The sequence below is a fragment of the Rhinocladiella mackenziei genome (assembly GCF_000835555.1).
Source record: "Rhinocladiella mackenziei CBS 650.93 unplaced genomic scaffold supercont1.2, whole genome shotgun sequence".
Classification (NCBI taxonomy): domain Eukaryota; kingdom Fungi; phylum Ascomycota; class Eurotiomycetes; order Chaetothyriales; family Herpotrichiellaceae; genus Rhinocladiella; species Rhinocladiella mackenziei.
The window spans coordinates 4,478,879-4,493,799 of NW_013550603.1; the positions used below are offsets into that span (position 1 = coordinate 4,478,879).

The following is a 14,921-nucleotide window of genomic DNA, read 5'->3' on the forward strand; positions in this document are numbered from 1 at the left end:
GATGATGGCCCCATGCGGTACCAAACATGAGTGGAATACCGCGGGGTCAGCCTCATCACGAGCGACCAGCAACGCTGACCCGAGCAGGCATGGCCACCTGGATCCAAATCACTCCAAACGAAGATTCAATAATCACAGACGGCATGCCTTGCGCCCGGATAATTCGCGGACATCGTCGACAAACAGCCCGCGTTCCTATCTGTTCTATCAACTTTGATCGACAAATTCGGCTCACCACACACCCTTCTTCTCGGGCTCTCTATATCTAGCCGGACTGATTCACTTTGACAAAAGCTGACTTGGATACTTTCTCCGATACACATCCGTATCATACCATCCTACCGACAGCGTCAGTCGCAAGTATGAATACAATACTGTCCCATAATTCCCAACTCCATCTTCAGCTCGGAAGACGTTCCATTGCCTCTCACCAATACCCCCTTTCGCCCCTTCGCCGTCGTGTAAGCTTTCTTCACTTTCTCTATCACTCCCAAATCAAACCAATCATACCCTCTCCAGTATCCACGGTCACGACCCTTTTTCAAACAAGGCTATGTCAGACTGTGTTCGTCACGGGAGGAATATCAAGCCAAAAGCATCTCGAAGCAACCGACCCATTCACTTGGCGAGGTTTGAACTTTGGGGTTTTTCCTCCCATCATCCAGGTCTGGCATGCTGAGTAAGTTTTGTGTGTCGGAAAGAATATTTAGGGAGGAGACACTTCAAAGGCTTGTAATTAGTGCATCTCAGGCTAAAATTAAGATGGCCGTTATTTCACACCGGCTGCGCTTTTCTTCCCCTTTCGTTTCTCCTCGTTCCCCCTTCCCAGCGATCAGGAAGTCATACAACATCCTCAAAACAATAATGAAATGATCCTTCGCTATCCTTTCCCTCTTCCCATCCCCATCCATCCCATTCCCATTGACTTCCCTCACGGTTCAACCCATTTCACCGCTATAACGCCTCGCTATGCCGCTGCACATTTCGAGTAGCACATTCAGGATGCATATGCAGCGTTTCATTGCACAATCTCCGTGAAAGGGGTATATAATAATTTCAAAGTATTTCGAACAAAACCCAAATAGCCTTTTCTTTTTCATGCAGGTTCATCCCTCCACCAATGTCTGCTTGGGTCCTTTCCCAAGTAATTCCAACGATCTTTGAGCAAGGGCAATGACTTCTCCCTCACCCTCTTCACCTTCCTCGTCATCTGATTCGACATGCTTATCGGCAATTGTCTTCACCATCTGGATGATGTCTTCAGATTTGGCGACCATGCTCACAAGCTTCTTGTCGTCAGACTCCAAAAGTTGAAGCAAGGTCCAGATAGCAATGTGTTGAAAGGTGGGATCTCCGCTGGCCAAGAAACGTTTCAAATAACCATGAATACCACCGTTTGGTTCGGTCCAGTCTCGAACAAATATGGAATAGTCACCGACTTTCGACGACAGGTTGCCCAAGGCCGCGGCGCTGTTGCCCTGAACTTCAATGCTTTCCGAGTCTGTCAACGGGATAAGAACGTCAAAGACGCCCAAATTGAGGAGATGGGTTTTGAGTTCGTCACTCAGTGCGAGGACAGCAATAGCAGCAGTCATTTCGGATTGTACGCTCAGAGGAACGGAAAGGACCAATTCTTTGCATTTCTGCACCGCCCCAGCTTCCAGAACGAGTTGTTTGTTGCGATCCGAGCTTGCCGCAAGATTTCGGAGGGTGGAGATTGCATGGCATTGAATCTCCTCATTGTCCGTCGAACCGAGAAGATCGACCAAGGGTTTGAGGAAACCAGCATCGATGATCGGCGATTCGTTCAGAGGATGTATGGAAATGTTCCGGATACAGGCGACCGCCGAGAGAATCAGGGGCAAATAAGAAGACTGAAGGAGTCGGAGAAGTGGTTGTAAGCCTCGAGCTCGTACAATTTCCAGCTGATATTTTTCATCGGAGGCAAGATTTCGAAGAGCTAGGGCGGCTTGACACTGGACCTTGGGAGTACCGGAGTCCATGAGCTGCACCAATGATTGAACGAGGCGTGACTCAGTCTGGGCGAGTTTCTTTCTGTTCGATGCATCAACAGCAATATTGCTGAGAGCGGTGGTGCAGTAATATTGGACATCCATGTCAGGCGAGGAGAGAAGTTGGACGAGAACGGGGATGGCTCCAGCATTGACCAGTTGCTGTCTGTTATCATCTGATTTCTGGTCAAGAGATATACATGTTTTGCAGAGCGAAACATCTTACCAGAATGTGTCATGTTCAACAATGCGCCCGTGGCGTTCCTCTGAACTCGCATGTCCTTGGATTTGGCCAGCCTTGTCAATGGCCCTAGTGCTCCCGATCTGGCAATCTTTGCCTTGTTGTCTTCATGAGTGGCCAGGTTCGTGATGCATCCCACTGCATTGCACTGCACCTCGACATTGGGCGACATCATTTGTCGGATGAGAGGAGGCAAACCGCCGAGTTGAACAATGGCAACCTTGTTCTCGGCTACGGTCTGTCAGTGATGTTCAAAGTATTCATGTGGGGAGAACTGACTGTTGACAGCAAGATTTCCGAGCGCGGCGCTGGCTGCTCTTTGCACCTCAATGTCGGGATTTTGCAGAAGGAACAAGATAGGCTCCAGAGTGTCCCGGTCGACCTCTCTCACATCTATAAACACGGTCAGACTTGTCCGACATAGCCCATCTTTTTGATTTCGGTTGGCCCACCCCGTTCTGTAATCTCCGCGAACGTTAGACTGGCACTTCGTTGCAGGTCGACATTGTCCGAATACACAAGTGTGCTCAGAGCTCGCAGTGGCTCGCCGGTGAAGAAGTCTGTTTCTGCCCGCTGGGATCGGTTAAGCCACGACTGGGATTGTAGACGGAAAGGGGAGCGTACGTTCTCAAGGTATTGTAGAAGGTCAGCAACGGCTTCCCGCTCACTGTCTGCGAGGGCAGGCTCATAGAGGTTATCCTTAGGCCGACCTGAGAGGATTGGAGTTAGTGGGCAGGATGGACCATTCAAAGACCAATGGCACGGGCGGACCTTTGCAGCAAGAAGACAGAGAATACCCCATTTCAAGGAAGAGGGCCCCGAAGGGACAAAGTTGTGATGGAGAGTGTGGATCAACAGGATCGCGCGAAAGTTGCTATGCTGGTGTGGCAGGCGTTGGGAAAATGGAGTATTCTAACCAGGTCATCTGCCGCCGATGGCAATGGTGATGCAGAGTCGAACGACGCTGGTCAGGCTTGACGTGGACTGTGGACAAGACGAAGAAAGTTGGATGCCAGAGTGCGGATCGGTATCGTACAGCACTGACGACAAGCACAACCGCGCGCACAGCACGAGCCACGACCACGACGACCACAACCGTGACTTGCCCTCGATGACTTTGGGATGAGTAGGGCGAGAACGTGGATGTATGGTTACGAGTGGCGTGCACCGTGAGGTAGAGCAGTCGCAGGCAAGGATGTGGTGTGGAAGGCTACAAGTTACAAGTTGAGCGAGAAAGGATGCGTTCTCGACTTCTGGCCGGCCGGACCGAATGTGGATTAGGCCAACTAACTAAATGTGAGTGAGCTACTGTAGTAAAAGCTGCAGGTGAAGGCTAAGCAAGCAAAGCGATAGGCGGCTGGAGGGCACCTTTTAGGGTGGCACCGCTTAGCCGAAGAGCCCTAATAGGCGCACGTATTCGTTACTCGACGCTCGAGATTGGGTCATGTTGTTTAGGGTGCCGCCCATCAGCCGTTCGCCCGTAGTTGAAAAGAAGTACAACCTGCCAAGCTCAACATCGTCCAGTGTATTTTTTTTTTTTTTAAAAGCAGCTTTCGTTTACCCTTGTGTCACATCCTTGTAGAGGTACGGCACATCAGACCGCCTCACATCAACCCAGCACGGAGGAACGTCATAATGTGGGCTGCAGCAGATTCATCTTGCATGCCTCCTCATTGACAAACCCAGACCGAGCTCTCTTTCACATGCTCACAACGTCATCCACAAAGCATAGTAGAATCGCAAGTAATTGGGAACCAATAACAAAATGATCTGGATGTATTTGAGAGTAATGTTATTATTGTCTTTCTATCTTGTATATGTCCTTTTACCACACGCACTAGTAGGGTATCTTTTTCTTGAAAGCACAAGTTCCCTTCCCAAACACACCTGATGAATGAAAGAGACTCGTTCCATTTTTGGGACCGATAGACATCTACGCTTTGGTCTTTTCCGAGCTTTGTTTGCGGCTGAGGCTACTCTGCTGTTCTTCTCTGCCTCCATGAGGTTATAGTAGGCGGCGTATGTGGCAGGCATGGCGGATTGTTATGCGATTGATATGATTTGATGGATGGGGCAGATGGACTGATTTGGACGGTTATAAGTCGAGTCAAGTACGGCAATGCTTCTTTATTGTTCTTGGTTTATCCAAGGTGGAAAAGAAGAGACGGGACCAGGAGTTAACTGGGTAACAGATTATGTACTCCTGACTTCTCTCGGTCATCCGGTCAATTGGAATCGCATCCCACAATACGCCCTACTGCATCTGAATCTCAGGAGCATTCTCAAAATCACTGTAGAGAGATTAAGGAAAAGTGTACTCATCGTCTAAGACTCCGACAGACCTCACCAATCAGAGACGAAGCTGAGGGTGCCCTTGTGCCTCAGGGCGTATCCGGCTGTCGTTAACAGAAAGCTGTGTGTCAAGGGCGCGCGTGAACCTTCTGTTAGCGGTTCTCGTTGTGTCGTACATTCATGGCCACTCACAGGCGTGAACATTCTGCGTCAAATTTTTCGCTTAACTAACGCCTCCGACGGCAAGGTCGTGGAGACATTCTGACCAACATTGATAGTAGAAGAGAAAGACGCTTCGACGTCACGTTGGCACTTGCCTCAATTACCAAAGGCAACATCAGGACATGACCAATTGCGTACTCCGTAGATGAGCAATATTCAGTCCATCTCGCCGCGTGGCTCCAAACGCGCATGGATTTCAAAACGTATGCGTAGAAACAGAAACAATGAAACCAAATAATAACTCAATCGCAATACCAAGATACCCTCGAACTCACGGTTTTCCTGCTAAGGCTGTTTGGATCTATGGTACAAGAAACTGCTTCCTTACCGAACACCCGACTTTCGTCAGGGATAACGCTGTTGTACTTTCCCAAGACACGGAGAAAACGACTCATTAGTTGGAGAGATTTGCCGTAGGCGTTCTTCCGGTAACAGAAGTCTGGAGTCCTCAGATGGTCAGGAGCCGCCCGGCATTGACAGAGCCGGATTTCGATCATGAATACTCGCCAATTTCGCGGGGTCAATAAGACGCCCCAGACGATAGACGGATGTGGGACGAGGCCATCTTCAGATATTACTTTTTGGTTTTCATTGGGTCGAAACCGAATTGCGCCGGATCGAAGGGTCAACGGCTTCTTACCATGCTTTGCGGAAGAAAGAGGTAGGACCTGTGGGCCTCCCAAAAAGGTGTGAATACACTGAGCATAGAATACCCACCAACCAATCGTGATGAAATGTTGCACATATTACAGTGACTGTGTGTGTCGGGGTATCAGTACCTTCGCCGTTGTCTTGGATCGTCGTACCCGTCGTTATCGTGGTATCGTTTTCTCGATCCATAGTCGTCGTCTCGTCTGCCTCCGCCGTATCGATCTCGATCTCGGTCCCGGTCCCGGTCCCGGTCGTCGTAACCACGGTCTCGACCACCAAGAGGTTCTTTGTTGCCTCCAGTCCCGCCGCGATGGTCCCGGCCTCCATGGCCATTTCTCCGATCATCGTATCCTCCGCCATATCCACCTCTTCCACCTGGTCCACTGGGCGCATTTGGAGGCGGAAGGCCATTTTGATATCCTCCCTGTCGTCCACCGAAGCCGCTTCCTCCTTGATAACCAATACCGCCGCGTCCACCATAGCCGCCTCGGTCGCCGCGGAAACCACCGCGAAATCCACCTCGACCACCATAGCCTCCTCTGAATCCGCCTCCATAGCCACCCTGGGGACCTCCAAAGGTGGGTTTGGCAGGAGTTTGCTTGGTATATCCACGTCCACCAAGGCCGCCGCCGAATCTTCTTGGTCTCCAACCAGGGACCACGCGACCACGTTCAACATCGACAACGACTCTCCGATCTCTAATTCGCAAACCATCTGTTTCTTTGTAGGCGGCTGTAGAAGATAAGAGGATTAGGGTCAGTTCCATAATATCTTACCATTTTGAACGGTGATGAGGAAAAGGGGGGACAAGGGGTTGGGGTAAAGGGACTACGCGGGAAAAATTACCTCGCATATCTTTTTCTCGTTCATACACGATGAAGGCATACCCACGATGGGGTTTCTTGGGTTTGGGGGCTGTCTCGTCCTTGACGATTCTGATCCTCTCGATAGGACCAAATCTTCCGAACTCGCGTTCCAAGTCTGCCTCTTTTACATCATAGCTTAGCCGGCCAACAAATAGAGTCTTGATCGCGTCGCCCTTAATTTTGGGATCTTCATGTGGTCGGTATCCGGTGAAGCCATCCTTTTGCATCTCATCCAAGCGTGCCTTCTTCTCTAGTCGTTTTCGGTCGCGCTGTTGCAACCATGACTCTGTAGGCACGTAGACATCTGTCTGTTTGTATTCTTCGAGTTGGGGGAGGAATGCAGCTACGCCGGATAGCTGTGACTGTTTGAGAGCCTTTTCTTCGGGCGCACTGTCCTGAGGTGGGATGTATCGTAGTGGTGGCCGAGGCTGGAACAAAGCAAGGAGATTAGGAGGGAGTTTGTCCGTCATCTTGATTTGATGGCCAAACAGTTCGGAGTGGGAAGGATCCCAGCACGCATGGGCACGCGGAGGGTATCAGGAAGAGAAGAGAAATTCAAGACGTGATAAATTTACATAGTCATGGCAAAACAAGACAAAGGACGCGTTTGAAGGGCTCGATGATGTTGCGCGGACCATGCTGTCGGTTGAGCTCGCACCACATTTCTGCGCGCAGCCTTGGCAGACACCCAGATTCAGTTTAGCCTCTTTTCCCTCGTCTGCTTTTATCTCCAGGGCTGGCTCCTCAAAAACATTCCTCCCTACTCCGTATCATTTTGAATATGTGCAGGGACGTCAAAGAGCTCGTCGGCACATGACTCGTCCCCGACTATCCCCGCCCGCTCCGATTTAAATATCTCCGTTCGAGACATCTTCTCATCCCCAAAGAATTTCCACATATCCTTGAGTAATAATTCTGGCGTGTCCAAACTTGGGAAGTGCCCTCCTGTCTCATGGACGGTGCGACATTGAACATTTCCACCTCTTTGTGCCCAGTCGAGAGGCGTTCTGTACCAGATATCCTTCGGGAACTCGGAAATTGCCACTGGTTGAGTGACATAAGGGATCTTTCCGAATCCATGTATGTTGATTGCGCCATCCTGCCAAATTCAGGTCAGTTCCATTACCGAGAGATGAAATATTTATATTCCCACTCACTTTAGCACCATTCTTGTACAAACTGAATGCGGCATAAGGTCCAGGAATCCAATGCATCATGGTCCAAGTGATTAACCGCTCGGGAGTCCAGATACTTTTGTCCACCACGACCCCTACAACAGCGTCATAGATCCACATGGCCAATCCGACTGGCGAGTCGGTCATGCCGATGGCCAACTTCAGTGGTTTTTGTTGATGGATTTGGCCATATGCCCAGTGCTGCGTTGTGAACGCATCATGAAGCTCAATGATGAAATTTTCATCGTCACTCGTCTGATTGTTGCGATCTCTCTCCCGGTCGTCCTCGTTAGGGGGAATAATCCAAAAATTGGAGAGGACCGAGACCACACTCTCCGGATAATCATGCGCCTGGTATCTGAGAATGAAGTCACCGGCGTCACCTCCCTGAATCACGTACTTCTCGTAACCTAGCTTCTGCATCAACTCGTGGAAAGCGTGGCCCGATTGGCGATATCCAAAACCAGGTTTGCGTGGGGATGGTGAGAAGCCGAATCCAGGAATTGAGGGAGCGACGACGTGAAATGCCGGTAGTGAATCATCTGGCGGGTGAACAAGCGGTTCGATTATATTCTCGACTTCCAGGAACGAGCCCGGCCAACCATGGATAAAAAGGAGAGGAATTGCATCGGGGCGGTCAGACCTATGATGCACAAAGTGCAATGGGATAGGATCAGTATAATTCGTGTCAGGCCCGGTTTGCACCACGGTCGTGTATTGCTTGAACTTTTGATTTAGCTCTGCCTCGATCTTGTGCCAGTCATACTTGTTTGCCCAGAAGTCTCGAATAGTCTCCACATCGTGTCGTGGTGGGCCGTCCGCAAAGGCATCTTGATCCGACAAATCCGCATCGACCAGCCTTGTCAAGGAGGCCTTGAGTTTTGTGAATTCGATGAACTCCGGATCTACCGAGATTGTGAAGGATGTGATGGCCTCGCTGAAAGTGGCTTTGAAATTCAAGTTTCCCGGAGCCGGTGCGGTGACGTTAGAGGCTGTCGCCATGGCAGTGTGGATATGAACAAAGAATATGGAAAGGAGGACGACACCAATGTAGACGAGAAAAGTGAAGAGACAGTGCATATGTCGAGAAATATACCTGGGAAGGTGGGTACGAAAGCAGATTATTGCTCTGTTAGAGAAGTACGGATTGGGATAGAAAGAAGGATCCCTTGGGAGAAATAACGCTTGATGTAATATAAATACCCTGCCAGTATGCCATAGAATACCAAGACACAGCAGACAGAGTCAATGCCTAATACTAAGAAGGGGCCCAATAAGAGAAGGACAAGGCTGAATACCCCGAATCATCCTTGATCGCCGATTCAGAGAAATCACTCGTTCGCTTACGCGGGAAAAGGAGGATCAGGAGCTTATTAATGCCATTCGACTTGCTCTCAAATGGAAAGTATGACTGCCGCGGAGCTCGCTCCATCGCAAAATCACGAAGTAACCCCCGAAGCCATGGGGTTCCGCGCAAATCCCTCAAAACGAGTCCGAACCTTGCCATGATCGCACACTGACACTGACAAGCGTTTGATACGCAGTAGAAAAATCCGACGCTGAAGCAAAGTAACAGACAACATCTTACTGGCCATGTTACTGGTATCCTTCAAGGCCAAGTCCTCAACATGCACTACGCTAGGTGGGACCGAAAAGAAAGGAAGGAGTATCAAAGGGGATGGTTGGTGATTAGCTAGCCCGATGTTGACGCCTTTACCCTTCCCTTCTACCCGCAAGTAAGGACCCAACATTCGGTCTTCAATGCCATGACTCAAAAGGATTCATCTCGACGGCGACGCTTCAAACGTCAAGGTGACAGATGAACTGCCCTGATTCTCTTTCACGTTCTCATCGGTAGGCGCCACGCCGGAGCTCTCCTCCAAATCCTCTTATTCTTTGTTGTGTCAAACTACGAAACGAGATATCCTAACTGCTCAAAACGCCAGTCTGGTCTGCAGAGACTATTGCTCTCGCTCTCGATCCAACCTGATATTCCAACATTCGGCTTTTCATTGCAGAACTACGTTCATTACCAGTTACCTTTATCCTGTCGACGCAAGCAATCGACATCATGAATAGTCTTATATACCTCCGTTCTCGCGTCTTGTCACGAATGCAGAGCTTCTCGGATTTGTCAGCCGACAATAGAATTTCTCTTGGGCGTTACCTCATTCTTATCAATGGAATCTATCGTCTGCCATAGCCCATCATCAAATACTAACATGCTGTTCTAAGCACACGAATCGACATGATCCTGATGAGAAGTCACGTTTCCTCGTCTCCTCGAGAATGACATACCAAAGTTGATGGCCTGTCATAACTACAATGTCTTACATCGTTGGAGTAGGTTCGTGAGATACGTGTGTCCACGCCTCTGCGATGGAAAGCCTCGTGGAGCTTCCTATACGATATTTCTCGGTCACACTTCCGGCCATATGTATCGCCAGGTTGTTGATGCTTTTCTCAGGGGATACGAGAATGGGCCAGCCCTCATGTGGTCCGCAGGTCTCTGAATTTGTTCGCTAGTGCAACGACTGCAGTTTTGATAGGAAGAATATGCAGAGGGTCGGAGAAGCTCTGGCGGTTAGGAGAAAGCCCCTACACCACGTCGTCTATGAGCTATCTGTCTCCTTACCTCCACTTGCACTTGGTTTGATTATATCATACTTTACTAATGCTAGAGACTTCGATTATCCGTGCTGGCCATGACCACTTCGCACAGTTGGCAGGCACACAATCTTTTCCTGGAGACGGATCGATTCCGTGAGGAAGGTTGTCGCCATTCAGTCCGAACCCTCTCTGCAGCTGTTACGAATGCAGTTCAACATATACAAGATGGCTCAGAGCAGGAGAGAAGTTGTCACGATCTTTTCAACCGCGGGAAATGTGCGATCGACATACGTTCTCTGATTGTGGTGAAGGACAAGGGTTGCTTTCGGATCAGGGTAAAGATGTATGGCACTGTTTTGGGTGGCCGAGATCTGGAACAGATAGATCGGGTGGAGCACGCAAAATTTCGGCTGGCCGTACATCATGTATGATTCAATTGACCGTGAAGTCCCAGATGAAACCTTGAACAATTATACAACTTGAACAAAGAGGCTGGAGAAGATGATTGTTCGACGGCACTAGAAATCTCGAAGAGTCGACATAGCGGAAACCAGCTATGTGATTGGTGCTATCTCCCGACCCATGGGAAGTTCTCCTACGGTGTACCTGGCGAATGTGCGTACTACAATGGCTCATTCAACCTAGAGTCAGGACCGCACAATGTGCCACACAATGAGCGAGTCCAGGGACTTAACAGATGTTGAGTTGAAATTTAGACTGACGCAGAAGGAAGAGATGGCAAGAAATGAAATGCGCAGATGGACATGGTGCCACGGGGAAAGTTTGGTGGACTGCTTTTAATCGCTGTTCCATATCATCATAGTCATGATGTAACATTTGGGCCTTGCCATCTGCCTGCAGATGCTGCGATGCGTTTCCATGTAGACAGCAGTCCAGCCCAACCCGTAATGTCAGATGGGTGCACCTTGAGATGCATTGAGTGCTCTGTCTATCTAGCAACTAGTCCTGCCAGATTGCTGGTATGTATATATATACGTTTGGTTGACCTCTTTTCTTCTCCTATTCCTGCCCCTATATCCCAAAAAAAGGGCACTGGTTACATGTTCAACCCAGTGCACTCATTCCATTTCCTCTGAACACTGCACAAGGCTCGAGGGACCTTTTTGAAGCAAAATATATGACGGTTCAAGGCGGGGCCAAAAGCGGTGCATGGAACCGCCGTTTTGGGCGGTCCTTTCACCAGCGTCTCCGATGCGGATATGGTGGCTAATAGTGACCACTGTCCACAGTACTTTGATGCTTTACAGGCTCGTCAAATGCATCATTGCAGTATGCGGCGGACTGCAGTCTCTTAGCCCTTCGGCCAACAGGTCGAACGTTGTATTGAGATTTCGCCTAGTTCTTCCAACTTCAAGAATCGACTGCACATCTTCTGCATCCCATCTGCTGTGGGTACCATTGAGATTGTCATCATCCATGGTGCTGGAACATGCAAGAGGGGGAGAAAGGGAATGCCGCAATGGCAAAGGCTGACTGAGTAGGAGTGGAGATCGCTCTAGCGAGCTAGTCCAAACTAGGCATAGCGCGTCACGTGATAGTTCGAGATACTTTAAGTCCAATGGTTGAAAAAAGGGGTTATCACCCCTATGTAGGATTTAGGGGTAGAAACAGGAGAAGTAAAGGGGTCAACTCAACGTGTATATATACCAGCAACCTGGCAGAACCAGTTGCGAGGTAGACAGAGTATTCAATACATCTCAAATTTGTTCCCCAGTTCGACACTTTATAATGTCGTGAAATCCCTCGAGCGTGAGACCAACCCAGACAAGGTGTCCAAAGCCCCGAGCACGATCCTGAAGATTTCCACTGTTTCTTCCATGCCATCTCTTTAGCTGGTACTGCAGCGCTCTCAACCTTGGAAAACGCTAGGAAGGTGAATTAAGTGGTGTTCAAGGCTTAGCGGCATGAACGACGAGCCACAATCTTGACGGCACATCGTGTGGTGGCCCTCATGAAAAGTGCAAAGCCAGTAAGTCTGCATACTCCTCGAACAACTGGAGGAGAGATCTCAGTGTCGTGATCCCTTCCTGGGGGCAGACTTTTAGGAATTGCCTGGGCCTTGAGGGCGTCGGGGACCAACCAGATCTCGAATTCGAAAAGATTTCAAAATTAATAAGACTTCTTGGACGGTTTTGCTGCGAACAAGGGGATCGATTTCAATTGCAGGCGGTTTCGATGAGAAGATGGGAGGCACATCTTTCAGTAGCTGCCATTCCTCTGATGCATCACTGATCGACGCCATCGGCTGCTTTTCTCTCGTCAAAATCTGAGCCTTTCGGACGCGTACCGACGAGGTCCTGCACTCCTCACGGTTGAAGTAACCCAGTACCAATCGGCATTGACATACGTGGGACGTAAGGCGTCACGACATTACTCGTTTCTGAGAAATTGTGAGACCCTATATGTAGCAACATCAATATCAAATGGGTTAGTCTTTGGGCCCCCGGTTTAAAGGTATCTCCATAGGAAAGGTCACAGAATAGGCATTTGTTCACAAGACTAATCGCGGAGAATTGATTCTTGCAGGGCCTAGTGAACGACTTGAGGGTCGGGCATATCCAAGCACTTCTTTTGGTCCCAGGGCCAGTCCTCCGGGGCGTCCACAGAGCGTCGACTTTGAGAACACTTGACAAGCACATCCCATGTCAAGTCCCATTCCCAACAAAGACAATGAGGACGGCAGCGAAGGCTGCAGTGGCCACGAAAGTCTCTATCCTCTTCGCCGGTGTGACTAACACGATAACGATGCTGAATAGGAAGGTAAAGCCCACGATCGCACCTATTCTGGCGCCTTCACGCCGAATGAAGTACAATGCAAGCGAGCAGAGCGCAGGTACCATCGACGATAAGACTGTGCTGCAGGTGGTCACGGCTAAGAGTACTACCTTGTCGGAGTAGGAGTAGATTGGCATCTGCTGTCTTGCACCTGTGTATGCATCAGCAATATAGATGCGCCGCTTGTATTTGTGCCCGAGCAAGGAATGGTACCACGGGAGGAATCGAGTGTGGAGGAAGTACGTGAGAGGATCTCTGTTCTCGGTCGGCAGAGCTATCGAGGTGAGATCCTCTGCATTCTCTGCATCCCAGACAGCAGCTTCGACCCCATGGAAGCAGCTATGACCGCCTTCAAGGTCCAGGTTCCAGAAGCGGAGGTGCTTGTGATGCAAAGGGTCAACGGAGGGTAATTGGGAGACAGCGCGGTAACGAAGGAGTGCGTTGCCTTTCGTCTAGTTAGGAGGTGCTCAGAGATCAGCAGACGGGGACTGCGCACTATATCTCTCCAGTTTTGCGTCAAGTCGGTCCCAAAGAGCCTTCCGCATTGAGTTCGGAGGGGCGTCTCCGGAAATTGGGGCCTGGTCAAAAGAAAAGCTCGGGATCCATTTCTCTGTATTTCCAGGGTTTCTCTCCGCCTCCAATTGCAACCCCAACCCCTGCCTTAGGTGCGCAATTTCGGCCTGCAAAACGTTAAGTTGGAGAGCCTGTAGAGGCATGAAGCGCCGAAAGATGGCGAACTCGGGCTGACCGGCTTGCACCGATGACAGACGAGAGTAATCATCCATTTTAAAGATGGTGTTCATCATACGTTAAGATGGCCTTGATGACCCTTGCTACTGGAGGCGGCGCTGTGCCCGGAAGCCTTCGATGGCAACCACCGCAGTGAGGCATCTTGCATGTGAACCCGATGCCCAAGGTCTGCAAGGATGTCCTCCACCTAGTTAGCACGAACACCAGGTCGCAGAGTCGGCGAACGAGCCGTGCCGCGTGTCCCGAGATATGCACCTAGATAGGACAATCAAAAGCGATGGGGTGGCGGGCCCGCAGCGTTAAGTTCCAATCACATTCAGCTTACCATTTGTCAACGCAGCTCGGTCCAGAGGAGCATGGCGAGCGTGATTCTTTTATTCAGCGCGGGGGAGTTCAGGGGATAAAAACGTGAGCATTTCCCAAAAACCTGGAAAGTCTTCTTGGTCGTCCTTGTCGTCCTTTTCCTTCCTTTGAAAAGTCTTGGCAAGAATGCCTGAGCCTGCCGATTTCGATATGGCGGTGTCTGCGGGACATGGGCTCTGGTATAAAGGCCTCGCCCTTCCCCCCTTCAATCTGCGACAATGCGATCGGCTGAACAGGTCTTACGCTCAGGCTGACCGCGAGAACGGGCTACCCCGGTCAGGGAAACGATGATATGCGATATTACCTGCTTTCGTAGAGGTTTGCCAGCCAGCGGCCAGCATCCTGGGTACCGACTTCGAGGAAGTATGAAGTCTGACTTATTCGTAATGTATTGGATTCGTACCGCGCCCCTTAACCGGCTGTTGGTTCTATATCGGCGCGTCGTTGTAAAGAAGGGTCAACTGTTCCTATCCACGGCTTGCGGCGGAGGTCTGCGGTCAACTTTCGGCGCTCCGCACCACGAATTTTACAAGCAGCAAACTCCAACGTCCTGCAATGATCCCAAGCACAACAGAAAGCTTTACCTGTTCCTGGTCATGAATCTTTCGCGTTCTGCTGCTCTTGAAGCTTTCTGAAGCATCTGCTGTGTCCTTTTTGCAAGCCCTGACGCCTTTCTCCTACTTTTCAAGTCATATCGGGTACCACGCGTCTTTTCGCCTCTTCAGTCCCCCCATTCGAGCGTTCTGCGTCCTTTGAATTGCATTGACATTCGATCTGCCCTTTACCCAGCATTCGACGCCGCTCAGATACAATTGCAACGACACCGGTATTGCACGGCCATTACCACAATCATTGGCCATCTGAGTTGAAGGATCCCTTGACCCGGAAGGAGACTGCAGACAATTCAGCGCATCAAGGCCCTTCGAACGCGTTAAGACAAGGA

At 50.1% G+C, this 14,921-nt stretch overlaps 4 protein-coding genes across 4 annotated transcripts; all 4 read right to left on the minus strand.

The window, feature by feature from the left end:
• Positions 1-1,106: 1,106 nt before the first annotated feature.
• Positions 1,107-4,287, minus strand: Z518_03379 (vacuolar protein 8; the record flags this gene model as incomplete). Its single annotated transcript, XM_013420404.1, has 6 exons — positions 1,107-2,188; positions 2,239-2,484; positions 2,533-2,646; positions 2,706-2,826; positions 2,878-2,963; positions 4,191-4,287. 6 exons carry the CDS (start codon positions 4,285-4,287, stop codon positions 1,107-1,109), a joined length of 1,746 nt encoding a protein of 581 aa, XP_013275858.1.
• A 1,252-nt stretch (positions 4,288-5,539) lies between these two features.
• Z518_03380 (uncharacterized protein) lies at positions 5,540-6,754 on the minus strand (the record flags this gene model as incomplete). The annotated part of the gene is made up of 2 exons (XM_013420405.1): positions 5,540-6,150; positions 6,265-6,754. The coding sequence occupies 2 exons, from the start codon at positions 6,752-6,754 to the stop codon at positions 5,540-5,542; spliced, it is 1,101 nt and encodes a 366-aa protein (XP_013275859.1).
• A 290-nt stretch (positions 6,755-7,044) lies between these two features.
• Z518_03381 (uncharacterized protein) lies at positions 7,045-8,461 on the minus strand (the record flags this gene model as incomplete). The annotated part of the gene is made up of 2 exons (XM_013420406.1): positions 7,045-7,383; positions 7,442-8,461. The coding sequence occupies 2 exons, from the start codon at positions 8,459-8,461 to the stop codon at positions 7,045-7,047; spliced, it is 1,359 nt and encodes a 452-aa protein (XP_013275860.1).
• A 4,274-nt stretch (positions 8,462-12,735) lies between these two features.
• Positions 12,736-13,650, minus strand: Z518_03382 (uncharacterized protein; the record flags this gene model as incomplete). Its single annotated transcript, XM_013420407.1, has 2 exons — positions 12,736-13,310; positions 13,362-13,650. The coding sequence occupies 2 exons, from the start codon at positions 13,648-13,650 to the stop codon at positions 12,736-12,738; spliced, it is 864 nt and encodes a 287-aa protein (XP_013275861.1).
• Between the last annotated feature and the right edge of the window lie 1,271 nt (positions 13,651-14,921).